This window comes from Physella acuta, unplaced genomic scaffold (assembly GCF_028476545.2).
Source record: "Physella acuta isolate Inbredline_101_S28 unplaced genomic scaffold, ASM2847654v3 ptg000904l, whole genome shotgun sequence".
Classification (NCBI taxonomy): domain Eukaryota; kingdom Metazoa; phylum Mollusca; class Gastropoda; family Physidae; genus Physella; species Physella acuta.
The window spans coordinates 84,083-100,810 of record NW_026732421.1 but is presented as its reverse complement, the minus strand read 5'-3'; the positions used below and the strand labels follow the sequence as shown (position 1 = coordinate 100,810).

General features: G+C 38.4%; 4 protein-coding genes across 5 annotated transcripts; 2 read left to right on the top strand and 2 right to left on the bottom strand.

The window, feature by feature from the left end:
• Positions 1-1,156: 1,156 nt before the first annotated feature.
• LOC131953085 (ATP-dependent DNA helicase Q1-like) lies at positions 1,157-3,322 on the bottom strand. The gene is made up of 4 exons (XM_059316115.1): positions 3,244-3,322; positions 2,177-2,356; positions 1,441-1,561; positions 1,157-1,268 (listed from the first exon to the last, which is right to left on the bottom strand). The coding sequence occupies exons 1-4, from the start codon at positions 3,248-3,250 to the stop codon at positions 1,157-1,159; spliced, it is 420 nt and encodes a 139-aa protein (XP_059172098.1). The 5' UTR covers positions 3,251-3,322.
• A 248-nt stretch (positions 3,323-3,570) lies between these two features.
• On the top strand, positions 3,571-7,118 carry LOC131953084 (uncharacterized). The gene is made up of 4 exons (XM_059316114.1): positions 3,571-3,739; positions 4,717-4,868; positions 5,482-5,543; positions 6,595-7,118. Exons 1-3 carry the CDS (start codon positions 3,571-3,573, stop codon positions 5,521-5,523), a joined length of 363 nt encoding a protein of 120 aa, XP_059172097.1. The 3' UTR covers positions 5,524-5,543; positions 6,595-7,118.
• A 1,152-nt stretch (positions 7,119-8,270) lies between these two features.
• Positions 8,271-10,360, bottom strand: LOC131953083 (ATP-dependent DNA helicase Q1-like). Its single transcript, XM_059316113.1, has 4 exons — positions 10,349-10,360; positions 9,282-9,461; positions 8,555-8,675; positions 8,271-8,382 (listed from the first exon to the last, which is right to left on the bottom strand). The coding sequence occupies exons 1-4, from the start codon at positions 10,353-10,355 to the stop codon at positions 8,271-8,273; spliced, it is 420 nt and encodes a 139-aa protein (XP_059172096.1). The 5' UTR covers positions 10,356-10,360.
• Positions 10,361-10,627: 267 nt separating this feature from the next.
• On the top strand, positions 10,628-14,807 carry LOC131953071 (uncharacterized). Of its 2 annotated transcripts, XM_059316096.1 has the most exons (6): positions 10,628-10,837; positions 11,761-11,906; positions 12,536-12,626; positions 12,997-13,090; positions 13,755-13,845; positions 14,439-14,807. In XM_059316096.1, the coding sequence occupies exons 1-5, from the start codon at positions 10,669-10,671 to the stop codon at positions 13,822-13,824; spliced, it is 570 nt and encodes a 189-aa protein (XP_059172079.1). In that variant the 5' UTR covers positions 10,628-10,668; the 3' UTR covers positions 13,825-13,845; positions 14,439-14,807. The 2 variants fall into 2 exon arrangements, with proteins under 2 accessions (XP_059172079.1, XP_059172078.1); XM_059316095.1 differs by lacking the exons at positions 13,755-13,845; positions 14,439-14,807 and having other exon boundaries at positions 12,997-13,365.
• Positions 14,808-16,728: the final 1,921 nt, after the last annotated feature.

The following is a 16,728-nucleotide window of genomic DNA, read 5'->3' as shown; positions in this document are numbered from 1 at the left end:
TATATATATATATATATATATATATATATATATATATATATATATATAATATGTATAGCCATAAAAAACAACATATGCTGCCTCTCTTTCCTTGCTTGAGAATTCACCAGACCCCCCTCCCCCTTGGTTCATCAGACCCCCCCCCCCCCCCCCCCCCTCCAATTTTCCTATAAAGGTACAAGATTTACTTCACTTGTATGTATACAATATTCTTCAACTATATGAGTGGCCTATAGTTTGTCTAAGCTTGGCCTTAAAGACCACAACCTGATGTAATTGTATTAATTAACATCAGTTTCAATGTAACATCAACCTCAATGCCACGTAACATCAACCTCAAATGGCGCCTAAGATTAGCCACAAATGTCATGTAGGAAACACCCAATGTAATGTCATATGACATGAGGGACAATGAGAACTAGGTAACATCTACCACGAATAAAGTTGTAACCACAAATGTCATTATGTTTACATCAAATACTAATGCCATTACAATAACATCAGTCATGAATAATGTTGTAGACACTAATGTCATTACAGTAACATCAACAACAAAAATTTTACAGAAACAATAAAAGTTACTGCTGTAACTAAATGTACCTGGAACAACTGTTGGTAACTTAGATAAAATGTAATAAAAGAATGTTAACATCTTTTTAAACTCTTGTGTCATGTTTATGAGGTTGTTGCTGTATTAGAGTAGCCAGGTTTTAGAGCATCTTATCATCAAATGTAGTTTAAGAAAACTGTTTAATGTGGACATTCTGAGAAACCTACGTAGGAAAGCTACCAAATAAATTTTTTATTTTTTAACCCGCAAGTATAGGAAATATTAAAAAAGCATAATCCTATTATGAAATATCTGCCATTGTAAACATAGTCCTAGGATGTTGATAACTAGATGTGTACTATATGGTAGCGCACTACAGACTGGCTGGTGTTAGGGCGTAAGTTTTGACTAGAGTCAAGGTTAGTGTTTGGCTTTAGTTAGGTTTTAGATAGCCCCACTCCCACATGCAATGGTCACAGCCTCTTCTGTGCCAGGCAGAACCAGATATTACCATCAAATTTATTTAAAATAAAATATTTATTTAATCAGAATATATTTGACAACAAAGCATTTTAAAAATATTAACAATTTATTACAAATTTTAAATCAAGTTTGAAAATCTTCGTCATCACTGACAAGAATGGACTGGTGTGGAGAGGAAGAAGCACTGGATTCTATTTTTGTTACTTTCTCATCATAGTCCGAGTCAGAGTCATCACTGACCAAAATTTTATAAAATGGTAGGGAGATTTTACGTGAAAGGACAGAAAGATTTTACCTGCAAAACTATGTAGATTTAATGCAATGGTAGGGTGATTTTAACCTGCAAGGATAGGAAGATTTTATAAAATGGTAGGGAGATTTTACATGCAAGGCTAGGGAGATTTTACTTGAAAGGACAGAAAGATTTATGTAGGGTGGCATTCATGGTCTGTCTCTTCATTGGCCGCAGCTCTTTAATTTTGAACACATTTTTCATAATTTCATCCATCTCTTTGGTCCATGGGAAATCTAAACCAAAGATAAACAAATTAATCCCAACATGTTCATTCAAACAAAAGTCTTTTAAATGTATATCAATCATGTTTAAAACATGGACAGTTTTAAGTATACATTAATTTCTGTAAAGAAATCAACGTAAAGTGAGTTGTTTATCCTAGCATAAAAAGAATACTTGATTAAGATTTATGTACAAGATATTTCATAGACTTGAGATGAAGGAATCTTAAACTATGCTCTGCCAATATGTGACCTATTATGGAGTTACACATTAATGATTAAGCTGTTCAAACGAAATGTAATTTCTAGCAAAGATAATTACCTCCATGGAAAACTAAGTGTTAAATAAAGTATATTCCTAACACAATTTGGAGAATTCAATATATCACAAATTCAAAACTGAATTAAACAGAAATGTGCATTATTTACACCAAGAGAGTAATAAATTCTGGAAAAACTCAGTGCATGACATGCAGTAGAAAAAGCCTCTCATCGGGGATTTAAGACTTTGAATTATGATAGTTAACTACCAATCTATTAGAAAGATATAAGCAGCTATCCGAAAGATTTCAAAACCCACCTGATACTGACAATGATCTACTCCTCCCCCCCCCCCCCATCACACACCTTCACTATCCCATTTGATGTCCAGCTTTTTCTGATGAGCTTCTTCCTCATGTTGGGAAAGAATTGTTTTTAATTCTGTTCGTTTGTTCAGTAGCTGACCTTGTCTCTCTAATAATTCTTGAAGCTCAACTTCCACCAGCTCCAATTCCTCCTCAACCTTGGTGAGTTCTTTCTGATATTCTGAAAAACAATTTTAAAAAACCCTCAAAATATATGTTACTATATAGATCTAATAGGCCATATGTATTATGTAATATGTAGGATGTAAGCCTATCAGTTCACAATACTCTAAAAATTTTGAAAAAAATTATGCTTGCACTAGGCAAATGGCTGACACAATTGTCACATTGTGCAATATACTTTTTGCCCAATCTATTTAAATGCAAAACTCACTCAACTAGACTAGATCTAGATCTAGTCAGTCAGTCAGACAATTTGTCACAATTATTTTTAAAAAAATGCAAACTCAAATATTAAATAAATTGTAATCTATCGTTTTGGGTACGTAAAAAGCGCTGCGGCTATTAATGTACGAAAACGTTACCTCATTGTCAAGGCTTTAATAGAAGTATTTTGTGATATGTTTGTGTCAAATATTATAGATAAATGAATAATAAACCGAAATCAATGGCTAAATATATCAATATAGGCCAGAAATTAACTTTAAATAGCAAGATTTGCTATATAAACAGCAGCCATTTGTAAAATAGAGTGGCTTCTCCCTGAATCTCGCGCTATAAGTTTATAAAAATAAAACTTAAACAAGATGGCTGCTATAGTAAATGAGCACGGTTGCATCTGTTGGAAACATCGCTAGTCTTCATTTATTACTGAAAAGTTTTAATTCAACTGTTTAAAAACAGGTACATAAATGAAACAAGGAAACATTTTTGTATTTTAAAAACATAAATCCTCCTCAAAATGTGAAATAATTATTAAAATTTAAGGAGTCACCTGTTTTTCACATTACAAGTCGCGGGCGATTTTACGTACCTAAAAAGATAGATTACCAACAAATTCATCAATCTGACAACTAATTTGAAATTTCTTCACATTTTAGTTCATACCTGCCATTTGAGAAAAACAGGAACAGGAATGTGTTACAAATTTGGAAATGCACAATCCTAATAATTAGGCTTATTAAATGGGTTAGGCCTACAGAGTTGAATGTGATTTGGATTTAAATCTAAGGTTTTTAATTCTTTTGATTTAAGCATTTTAAAACAAAACACAGGATCGAAGAATATAAACATTCGGTTGCAGTCAGCCGCTAACAGTAAAAAATTAAGAAATTAATAATTTTTGCAGACTAAAATTAAAATAAAAGGCTTTGTGCAAAAAATCGGAGAAAAACGCCGAAGAAAAAAAACAACTCTGACATTTTAGCACCAAACATGAACACGTCCACCGACTCCATCTCCCGGGAATTGTTGTGTAGGGACGCCAGGATAGGCCGTGGGGCGGACAACTTTGGAGGCTCGTACAAATCCAGGAACAGCTCAGGGAACCAGGTCACTAGGGATGACCTGAATTACAACTTTCAACCCAAAACCAAAGAAAAAGGTAAGCATTTTAACACTGTATCACTCTACAGTTTCATCACTTCTTGAGTTTATTGATCACTAACACGACACTCCAGAGTTTGTTGTCCATTTAGAAAGTGTCTGGCATAGAATCCACAGTGTGGACACGAAGACGCCATGACTAATGACCTTGACCGCAGTCACTATACCTAGCGTTTTGGTAGCCTACAATCCTGGGGTGATTAGACATACTTTAATGACAATACTTATTGATTGAATGTAATTCATCACACATTAATGACGTGTGTTTGATAAAATACTGAACCAATTCGCCAGCCTAAAGACAGTCACACTCGTTCGTTAGAAGTTCTCGCTGCCAAATTATAGGCTGCATTTGTGTTTTTACTAGTATTGGTCAATCGCTCAACAATATGTTACTTACTAATGCTGGCTTAAATAAAGTCCCTGACTGTGGTGGCGTAGATGCAGGTGTAGGATAGACAGTGTACGTGACGGAGACGATCGACGAAGCACGGGTTAGAATTTGATTGTAATTACGGGCGACATCATTGTGGGGGGTAGGTGTAGCAGACACGTATCTAGTTAGAAATTTTTTTACCGCCCCCCCCCCCTAAACGAAATGAAATTTATTTAATTTATATAGAAAATATATACTTTTAACAGTGTCCGCCCCCCCCGAAGAAAGTCTACCGCCCCCCCCCCCCCCCCGAAAATTTCATGTGCCCCCCCCCCACCGGAGAAAAAAGTCTGGAAGAAACACTATTCTCTAAAGGTAGCGAATAGCAAAGATAGCAAGAAGCTAGGGCTTCGGAGATATTAAATACACAAGATAGTAGTGTATTGATAGTTAAAGCTATCGACCAGCAAAGACTAGGTAGCAAGTAGCAAAGTCATTAGAGATAGCCAGTTACAAAGACTCTTTTGGTAGCCAGTAGCAAAGACTCTTTAGGTAGCCAGTAGCAAAGGCTCAACCATGTTTTCATGTCGTGTTTACAGAGGGTGCCGCCGAAGGTGACGACAAGGGCAAAGGTCACCGCAAGAAGAAACCCAAACACATGGCCAACAGCCGCAAAAGCCAGCAGATGAAGGGCCGAAAGTTCGTCATGCTCGACACAACATCTGACATGGAGGGCTTAGAATCCGCACTCGTAGGCTTCATTTTTTCTAGCTGGAGTTGGTTGGGTGAACATGGTGGTCAGGGTTTTAGCACCACGATGTATATTTTAGTACATAGCCAATCCCTTCTAACCGGGTGACACCAGCCAAGGGGTGACATCACAACGAAATGTAACAAATTTTAATGAGAAATTCTACTCATTAAAGTTTTTTTTTAGGCATAGGGTGACACACTTAGAGATGGGGGTGACACCGAGTTGCTTAGAGTAGAGTATATCTTATGGCCTTTCATATAGTTGTTGGTGGGGGTGGGGGTGACACCAAGTTACTTATATAAAAATATCTCTGTCTGTCTGTCTGTCTGTCTGTCTATATATATATATATATATATATATATATATATATATATATATATATATATATATATATATATATATATGTAATGATAAGTCTCGGTTTACGGGAAATATACGATGTACTACGCAGCCATACAGTTTACTTCGAAAATGTTATATCAGTGTATTATTGCATTATAATATGTGCACACCCTCTAAGAGTTTGTAGAGATAACTGAATGAAATGATTGCCGTGACCGAATGCTGTCCCCTGCATGTGTACTAACTGCCTTATCCCCCTTACATCCAGGAGGCGGTTAAGAAACAAACCACCGAACTCTCCCAGCATTAACCAGCAGGCATCTACCACAGGTAAACCACTTCTGTACGGGTAGCACGGGTACTCTGTGGGTAACGCGGGTCCCTGAATGGGTAGCATAGGTACTTTGTATTACTGGTACCTCATGGGCAACGGGTGTAGGCTTTTAATACAGGCATAGATACTTTGTATTACGGGTACCTCATGGGCAGCGGGTGTATTAATACAGGTGCTTACAGTTACTAAGCGTGTCTTATGAGTACACGGACTACCTTAAGGTACTCTGTATCTTATGGGTACCCCGAGTACTAAAATACCCCCGGTTTGCCTAATAGTGGCACATAGTGGATACTAAGGGTATCGAGTACTTTGAGTACCTTTATGAGTACCTATGGTGCTTCATGGGTACTCAAGGTACCTTCTTACATGAGTACCAAGTGTGCCTTGTGGGGGGGGGGGGGGCAGGACATGTCCCAGGGCGCCGGGAAGGGTCGCTACGCCTCTGATGTCGTATGATAGGGATCATTCACGTGTGGCACAGAAATCATTCATGTATGACGGGGACCATTCATGTATGACACGGATCGTTCATATATGACAGGGATCAGTTATGGAACAGCGATCATTCATATGTGACAGTGATCATTCACAATTGACAGAGATTATTCGTGTAAGACATGGGTCATTCATGTATGGCTGGGATCATTCATGCAGTGTTTCTTCCAGACTTTTTTCTCCGGGGGGGGGGGGGGGGGCACTTGAAATCTTCGGGGGGAGGGGGGGGGGGGGAAACTTTCTTCGGGGGGGCGGACACTGTTAAAAGTATATATTTTCTATATAAATTATATACATTTCATTTCGTTCGGGGGGGGGGGGGGCGGTAAAAAATTTTCGAAGAGATCCCTGGAAGAAACTCTGCATTCATGTACGACAGGGATCATTCATGTATGAATATTTAAAATTGTTATGGTAAAATACGATTAAATATAACAATTAAATTTTAATGGCATTTCACCATACTAAACTTTGTATCCCCCCTCCGGAGCCTTAAATTCTTAAAACAAAAAAAATGAGCTAACCCAGTTATTGTATGTGTCTGACCAGCGATCGTTGGCGCCGCCCAGTCTCAAGTCACCATAGCTGTAGCCCCGTCGGCGCCTTCACTCCCGCCACCACCCCCACCTCCACCACCCTCTGTCGCTCCCGCCCCCGCTCCTCCACCGCCACCCCCAAAGAAGAAAGGCAAGAAAGGCGAGCCGGAGATCATCGAGAAGCCCCCAGTGGAGACTGCCAGCAAGGAGTCGCAGACCGAGAACAAGAAAAGCAAGCTCCGCTCCATGTTCTGTCCTTTCTGCCGCCTGGCCGTGGAGTACGGCTTTGAGTACTGAGACGTCTCACGGATCTGGCAAACGGAGAACTTCAAACCACGCACTCGGGGAAAAAAGAGCCAAAAAAAATGGAAGAAAAGCTGTAATTATTTTAAGTAGGCCTTTTACTTTAGGTGAAGAATATATTTAGTATACCAAAAAATTTGGCTCTAAGATAGGATTGGGATCTTAACTATTATTTGGTATTCTCCTAAATGGGCTGTCAGCAGTAGGATAAATTGCATTGTATATATATATATATATATATATATATATATATATATATATATATATATATATATATATATATATAATATGTATAGCCATAAAAAACAACATATGCTGCCTCTCTTTCCTTGCTTGAGAATTCACCAGACCCCCCTCCCCCTTGGTTCATCAGACCCCCCCCCCCCCTCCAATTTTCCTATAAAGGTACAAGATTTACTTCACTTGTATGTATACAATATTCTTCAACTATATGAGTGGCCTATAGTTTGTCTAAGCTTGGCCTTAAAGACCACAACCTGATGTAATTGTATTAATTAACATCAGTTTCAATGTAACATCAACCTCAATGCCACGTAACATCAACCTCAAATGGCGCCTAAGATTAGCCACAAATGTCATGTAGGAAACACCCAATGTAATGTCATATGACATGAGGGACAATGAGAACTAGGTAACATCTACCACGAATAAAGTTGTAACCACAAATGTCATTATGTTTACATCAAATACTAATGCCATTACAATAACATCAGTCATGAATAATGTTGTAGACACTAATGTCATTACAGTAACATCAACAACAAAAATTTTACAGAAACAATAAAAGTTACTGCTGTAACTAAATGTACCTGGAACAACTGTTGGTAACTTAGATAAAATGTAATAAAAGAATGTTAACATCTTTTTAAACTCTTGTGTCATGTTTATGAGGTTGTTGCTGTATTAGAGTAGCCAGGTTTTAGAGCATCTTATCATCAAATGTAGTTTAAGAAAACTGTTTAATGTGGACATTCTGAGAAACCTACGTAGGAAAGCTACCAAATAAATTTTTTATTTTTTAACCCGCAAGTATAGGAAATATTAAAAAAGCATAATCCTATTATGAAATATCTGCCATTGTAAACATAGTCCTAGGATGTTGATAACTAGATGTGTACTATATGGTAGCGCACTACAGACTGGCTGGTGTTAGGGCGTAAGTTTTGACTAGAGTCAAGGTTAGTGTTTGGCTTTAGTTAGGTTTTAGATAGCCCCACTCCCACATGCAATGGTCACAGCCTCTTCTGTGCCAGGCAGAACCAGATATTACCATCAAATTTATTTAAAATAAAATATTTATTTAATCAGAATATATTTGACAACAAAGCATTTTAAAAATATTAACAATTTATTACAAATTTTAAATCAAGTTTGAAAATCTTCGTCATCACTGACAAGAATGGACTGGTGTGGAGAGGAAGAAGCACTGGATTCTATTTTTGTTACTTTCTCATCATAGTCCGAGTCAGAGTCATCACTGACCAAAATTTTATAAAATGGTAGGGAGATTTTACGTGAAAGGACAGAAAGATTTTACCTGCAAAACTATGTAGATTTAATGCAATGGTAGGGTGATTTTAACCTGCAAGGATAGGGAGATTTTATAAAATGGTAGGGAGATTTTACATGCAAGGCTAGGGAGATTTTACTTGAAAGGACAGAAAGATTTATGTAGGGTGGCATTCATGGTCTGTCTCTGCATTGGCCGCAGCTCTTTAATTTTGAACACATTCTTAATAATTTCATCCATCTCTTTGGTCCAAGGGAAATCTAAACCAAAGATAAACAAATTAATCCCAACATGTTTATTCAAACAAAAGTCTTTTAAATGTATATCAATCATGTTTAAAACATGTACAGTTTTAAGTATACATTAATTTCTGTAAAGAAATCAACGTAAAGTGAGTTGTTTATCCTAGCATAAAAAGAATACTTGATTAAGATTTATGTACAAGATATTTCATAGACTTGAGATGAAGGAATCTTCAACTATGCTCTGCCAATATGTGACCTATTATGGAGTTACACATTAATGATTAAGCTGTTCAAATGAAATGTAATTTCTAGCAAAGATAATTACCTCCATGGAAAACTAAGTGTTAAATAAAGTATATTCCTAACACAATTTGGAGAATTCAATATATCACTAATATAGAACTGAATTAAACAGAAATGTGCATTATTTACACCAAGAGAGTATTAAATTCTGGAAAAACTCAGTGCATGATATGCAGTAGAAAAAGCCTCTCATCGGGGATTTAAGACTTTAAATTATGATAGTTAACTACTGATCTATTAGATAATAAGCAGCAATCCGATTACAAAACCCTTCTGATGCTGACAATGATCTACTCCTCCCCCCTTCCCATCACACACCTTCACTATCCCATTTGATGTCCAGCTTTTTCTGATGAGCTTCTTCCTCATGTTGGGAAAGAATTGTTTTTAATTCTGTTCGTTTGTTCAGTAGCTGACTTTGTCGCTCTAATAATTCTTGAAGCTCAACTTCCACCAGCTCCAATTCCTCCTCAACCTTGGTGAGTTCTTTCTGATATTCTGAAAAACAATTTTAAAAAACCCTCAAAATATATGTTACTATATAGATCTAATAGGCCATATGTATTATGTAATATGTAGGATGTAAGCCTATCAGTTCACAATACTCTAAAAATTTTGAAAAAAATTATGCTTGCACTAGGCAAATGGCTGACACAATTGTCACATTGTGCAATATACTTTTTGCCCAATCTATTTAAATGCAAAACTCACTCAACTAGACTAGATCTAGATCTAGTCAGTCAGTCAGACAATTTGTCACAATTATTTTTAAAAAAATGCAAACTCAAATATTAAATAAATTGTAATCTATCGTTTTGGGTACGTAAAAAGCGCTGCGGCTATTAATGTACGAAAACGTTACCTCATTGTCAAGGCTTTAATAGAAGTATTTTGTGATATGTTTGTGTCAAATATTATAGATAAATGAATAATAAACCGAAATCAATGGCTAAATATATCAATATAGGCCAGAAATTAACTTTAAATAGCAAGATTTGCTATATAAACAGCAGCCATTTGTAAAATAGAGTGGCTTCTCCCTGAATCTCGCGCTATAAGTTTATAAAAATAAAACTTAAACAAGATGGCTGCTATAGTAAATGAGCACGGTTGCATCTGTTGGAAACATCGCTAGTCTTCATTTATTACTGAAAAGTTTTAATTCAACTGTTTAAAAACAGGTACATAAATGAAACAAGGAAACATTTTTGTATTTTAAAAACATAAATCCTCCTCAAAATGTGAAATAATTATTAAAATTTAAGGAGTCACCTGTTTTTCACATTACAAGTCGCGGGCGATTTTACGTACCTAAAAAGATAGATTACCAACAAATTCATCAATCTGACAACTAATTTGAAATTTCTTCACATTTTAGTTCATACCTGCCATTTGAGAAAAACAGGAACAGGAATGTGTTACAAATTTGGAAATGCACAATCCTAATAATTAGGCTTATTAAATGGGTTAGGCCTACAGAGTTGAATGTGATTTGGATTTAAATCTAAGGTTTTTAATTCTTTTGATTTAAGCATTTTAAAACAAAACACAGGATCGAAGAATATAAACATTCGGTTGCAGTCAGCCGCTAACAGTAAAAAATTAAGAAATTAATAATTTTTGCAGACTAAAATAAAAGGCTTTGTGCAAAAAATCGGAGAAAAACGCCGAAGAAAAAAACAACTCTGACATTTTAGCACCAAACATGAACACGTCCACCGACTCCATCTCCCGGGAGTTGTTGTGTAGGGACGCCAGGCTAGGCCGTGGGGCGGACAACTTTGGAGGCTCGTACAAGTCCAGGAACAGCTCAGGGAACCAGGTCACTAGGGATGACCTGAATTACAAATTTCAACCCAAAACCAAAGAAAAAGGTAAGCATTTTAACACTGTATCACTCTACAGTTTCATCACTTCTTGAGTCTATTGATCACTAACACGACACTCCAGAGTTTGTTGTCCATTTAGAAAGTGTCTGGCATAGAATCCACAGTGTGGACACGAAGACGCCATGACTAATGACATTGACCGCAGTCACTATACCTAGCGTTTTGGTAGCCTACAATCCTAGGGTGATTAGACATACTTTAATGACAATACTCATTGATTGAATGTAATTCATCACACATTAATTCATCACACAAAATACTGAACCAATTCGCCAGCCTAAAGATAGTCACACTCGTTCGTTAGAAGTTCTCGCTGCCAAATTATAGGCTGCATTTGTGTTTTTACTAGTATTGGTCAATCGCTCAACTACATGTTACTTATTAACGCTGGCTTAAATAAAGTCCCTGACCCAACGTAACGTAGTGTGTAGCAGCGGTAGCCATATCATAAGGCTCTAACAGAGTTTCTTCCAGGCATCTCTTCGGGGGGGGGGGGGCGAAGAATTTTTTTACCGCCCCCCACCTAAACGAAATGAAATTTATATAATTTATATAGAAAATATATGCTTTTAACAGTGTCCGCCCCCCCCCCCCCCGAAGAAAGTCTACCCCCCGAAAATTTCATGTGCCCCCCCCCCCCCCCCACCGGAGAAAAAAGTCTGGAAGAAACACTATTCTCTAAAGGTAGCGAATAGCAAAGATAGCAAGAAGCTAGGGCTTCGGAGATATTAAATACACAAGATAGTAGTGTATCGATAGTTAAAGATATCGACCAGCAAAGACTAGGTAGCAAGTAGCAAAGTCATTACAGGTAGCCAGTTACAAAGACTCTATAAGTAGCCAGTAGCAAAGACTCTTTAGGTAGCCAGTGGCAAAGGCTCAACCATGTTTTCATGTCGTGTTTACAGAGGGTGCCGCCGAAGGTGACGACAAGGGCAAAGGTCACAGCAAGAAGAAACACAAGGCCGACAGCCGCAAAAGCCAGCAGATGAAAGGTCGAAAGCAGATAATGATCGACCCATCATCTGACATGGAGGGCTTACAATCCGCACTCGTACGCTTCATTTTTTCTAGCTGGAGTTGGTTGGGTGAACCGGGTGGTCAGGGTTTTAGCAACACGATGTATATTTTAGTACATAGCCAATCCCTTCTAACAGGGTGACACCAGCCAAGGGGTGACATCACAACGAAATGTAACAAATTTTAATGAGAAATTCTACTCATTAAAGTTTTTTTTTAGGCAATGGGTGACACACTTAGAGATGGGGGTGACACCGAGTTGCTTAGACTAGAGTATATCTTATGGCCTTTCATATAGTTGTTGGTGGGGGTGGGGGTGACACCAAGTTACTTATATAAAAATATCTCCGTCTTTCTGTCTGTCCGTCTGTCTCTCTCTCTCTCTCTCTCTCTCTCTATATATATATATATATATATATATATATATATATATATATATATATATATATATATATATATAATGATAAGTCGCGGTTTACGGGAAATATACGATGTACTAAGTAGCCATACAGTTTACTTCGAAAATGTTATATCAGTGTATTATTGCATTATAATATGTGCACACCCTCTAAGAGTTTGTAGAGATAACTGAATGAAATGATTGCCGTGACCGAATGCTGTCCCCTACATGTGTACTAACTGCCTTATCCCCCTTACATCCAGGAGGCGGTCAAGCAAAGAACGATCGAGCTCTCCCAGCCTGGGGAGCTGCAAGTCAAGGCATCGGGCATGAAACAGCAGGCATCTACCACAGGTAACTACACGTTACTTTCTAATGCTGGCTTAATAAAAGCCCCTGACCCAACGTAACGTAGTGTGTAGCAGCGGTAGCCATATCATAAGGCTCTAAAGGTAGCGAATAGCAAAGATAGCAAGAAGCTAGGGCTTCAGAGATATTAAATACACAAGATAGTTGTGTATTGATAGTTAAAGATATCGACCTTCAAAGACTAGGTAGCAAGTAGCAAAGTCATTACAGGTAGCCAGTTACAAAGACTCTTTAGGTAGCCAGTAGCAAAGACTCTTTAGGTAGCCAGTAGCTAAGACTCTTTAGGTAGCCAGTAGCTAAGACTCTAGGTAGCCAGTGGCAAAGGCTCAACCATGTTTTCATGTCGTGTTTACAGAGGGTGCCGCCGAAGGTGACGACAAGGGCAAAGGTCACAGCAAGAAGAAACACAAGGCCGACAGCCGCAAAAGCCAGCAGATGAAAGGTCGAAAGTACGTCATGCTCGACCCCTCATCCGACATGGAGGGCTTCCAATCCGTACTCGTACGCTTCATTTTTTCTAGCTGGAGTTGGTTGGGTGAACCGGGTGGTCAGGGTTTTAGCAACACGATGTATATTTTAGTACATAGCCAATCCCTTCTAACCGGGTGACACCAGCCAAGGGGTGACATCACAACGAAATGTAACAAATTTTAATGAGAAATTCTACTCATTAAAGTTTTTTTTAGGCATAGGGTGACACACTTAGAGATGGGGGTGACACCGAGTTGCTTAGACTAGAGTATATCTTATGGCCTTTCATATAGTTGTTGGTGGGGGTGGGGGTGACACCAAGTTACTTATATAAAAATATCTCCGTCTTTCTGTCTGTCCGTCTGTCTCTCTCTCTCTCTCTCTCTTTATATATATATATATATATATATATATATATATATATATATATATATATATAATGATAAGTCGCGGTTTACGGGAAATATACGATGTACTAAGTAGCCATACAGTTTACTTCGAAAATGTTATATCAGTGTATTATTGCATTATAATATGTGCACACCCTCTAAGAGTTTGTAGAGATAACTGAATGAAATGATTGCCGTGACCGAATGCTGTCCCCTACATGTGTACTAACTGCCTTATCCCCCTTACATCCAGGAGGCGGTCAAGCAAAGAACGATCGAGCTCTCCCAGCCTGGGGAGCTGCAAGTCAAGGCATCGGGCATGAAACAGCAGGCATCTACCACAGGTAACTACACGTTACTTTCTAATGCTGGCTTAATAAAAGCCCCTGACCCAACGTAACGTAGTGTGTAGCAGCGGTAGCCATATCATAAGGCTCTAAAGGTAGCGAATAGCAAAGATAGCAAGAAGCAAGGGCTTCAGAGATATTAAATACACAAGATAGTTGTGTATTGATAGTTAAAGATATCGACCTTCAAAGACTAGGTAGCAAGTAGCAAAGTCATTACAGGTAGCCAGTTACAAAGACTCTTTATGTAGCCAGTAGCAAAGACTCTTTAGGTAGCCAGTAGCAAAGACTCTTTAGGTAGCCAGTAGCAAAGACTCTTTAGGTAGCCAGTAGCAAAGACTCTTTAGGTAGCCAGTAGCAAAGACTCTTTAGGTAGCCAGTAGCAAAGACTCTTTAGGTAGCCAGTAGCAAAGACTCTTTAGGTAGCCAGTAGCAAAGACTCTTTAGGTAGCCAGTAGCAAAGACTCTTTAGGTAGCCAGTAGCTAAGACTCTAAGTAGCCAGTAGCAAAGACTCTTTAGGTAGCCAGTAGCTAAGACTCTAGGTACCCAGTGGCAAAGGCTCAACCATGTTTTCATGTCGTGTTTACAGAGGGTGCCGCCGAAGGTGACGACAAGGGCAAAGGTCACAGCAAGAAGAAACACAAGGCCGACAGCCGCAAAAGCCAGCAGATGAAAGGTCGAAAGTACGTCATGCTCGACCCCTCATCCGACATGGAGGGCTTCCAATCCGTACTCGTACGCTTCATTTTTTCTAGCTGGAGTTGGTTGGGTGAACCGGGTGGTCAGGGTTTTAGCAACACGATGTATATTTTAGTACATAGCCAATCCCTTCTAACCGGGTGACACCAGCCAAGGGGTGACATCACAACGAAATGTAACAAATTTTAATGAGAAATTCTACTCATTAAAGTTTTTTTTAGGCATAGGGTGACACACTTAGAGATGGGGGTGACACCGAGTTGCTTAGACTAGAGTATATCTTATGGCCTTTCATATAGTTGTTGGTGGGGGTGGGGGTGACACCAAGTTGCTTATATAAAAATATCTCTGTCTGTCTGTCCGTCTGTCTCTCTCTCTCTCTCTTTATATATATATATATATATATATATATATATATATATATATATATATATATATATATATATATATATATATAAAATGATAAGTCGCGGTTTACGGGAAATATACGATGTACTAAGTAGCCATACAGTTTACTTCGAAAATGTTATATCAGTGTATTATTGCATTATAATATGTGCACACCCTCTAAGAGTTTGTAGAGATAACTGAATGAAATGATTGCCGTGACCGAATGCTGTCCCCTACATGTGTACTAACTGCCTTATCCCCCTTACATCCAGGAGGCGGTCAAGCAACGAACGATCGAGCTCTCCCAGCCTGGGGAGCTGCAAGTCAAGGCATCGGGCATGAAACAGCAGGCATCTACCACAGGTAACTACACGTTACTTTCTAATGCTGGCTTAATAAAAGCCCCTGACCCAACGTAACGTAGTGTGTAGCAGCGGTAGCCATATCATAAGGCTCTAAAGGTAGCGAATAGCAAAGATAGCAAGAAGCAAGGGCTTCAGAGATATTAAATACACAAGATAGTTGTGTATTGATAGTTAAAGATATCGACCTTCAAAGACTAGGTAGCAAGTAGCAAAGTCATTACAGGTAGCCAGTTACAAAGACTCTTTTGGTAGCCAGTAGCTAAGACTCTTTATGTAGCCAGTAGCAAAGACTCTTTAGGTAGCCAGTAGCAAAGACTCTTTAGGTAGCCAGTAGCAAAGACTCTAAGTAGCCAGTAGCGAAGACTCTTTAGGTAGCCAGTAGCAAAGACTCTTTAGGTAGCCAGTAGCAAAGACTCTTTAGGTAGCCAGTAGCAAAGACTCTTTAGGTAGCCAGTAGCAAAGACTCTTTAGGTAGCCAGTAGCAAAGACTTTTTAGGTAGCCAGTAGCAAAGACTCTTTAGGTAGCCAGTAGCAAAGACTCTTTAGGTAGCCAGTAGCAAAGACTCTTTAGGTAGCCAGTAGCAAAGACTCTTTAGGTAGCCAGTAGCTAAGACTCTAAGTAGCCAGTAGCAAAGACTCTTTAGGTAGCCAGTAGCTAAGACTCTAGGTAGCCAGTGGCAAAGGCTCAACCATGTTTTCATGTCGTGTTTACAGAGGGTGCCGCCGAAGGTGACGACAAGGGTAAAGGTCACACCAAGAAGAAACACAAGGCCGACAGCCGCAAAAGCCAGCAGATGAAAGGTCGAAAGTACGTCATGCTCGACCCCTCATCCGACATGGAGGGCTTCCAATCCGTACTTGTACGCTTCATTTTTTCTAGCTGGAGTTGGTTGGGTGAACCGGGTGGTCAGGGTTTTAGCAACACGATGTATATTTTAGTACATAGCCAATCCCTTCTAACCGGGTGACACCAGCCAAGGGGTGACATCACAACGAAATGTAACAAATTTTAATGAGAAATTCTACTCATTAAAGTTTTTTTTAGGCATAGGGTGACACACTTAGAGATGGGGGTGACACCGAGTTGCTTAGACTAGAGTATATCTTATGGCCTTTCATATAGTTGTTGGTGGGGGTGGGGGTGACACCAAGTTACTTATATAAAAATATCTCTGTCTGTCTGTCTGTCCGTCTGTCTCTCTCTCTCTCTCTCTTTATATATATATATATATATATATATATATATATATATATATATATATATATATATATATATATATATATATATATATATATATATAAAATGATAAGTCGCGGTTTACGGGAAATATACGATGTACTAAGTAGCCATACAGTTTACTTCGAAAATGTTATATCAGTGTATTATTGCATTATAATATGTGCACACCCTCTAAGAGTTTGTAG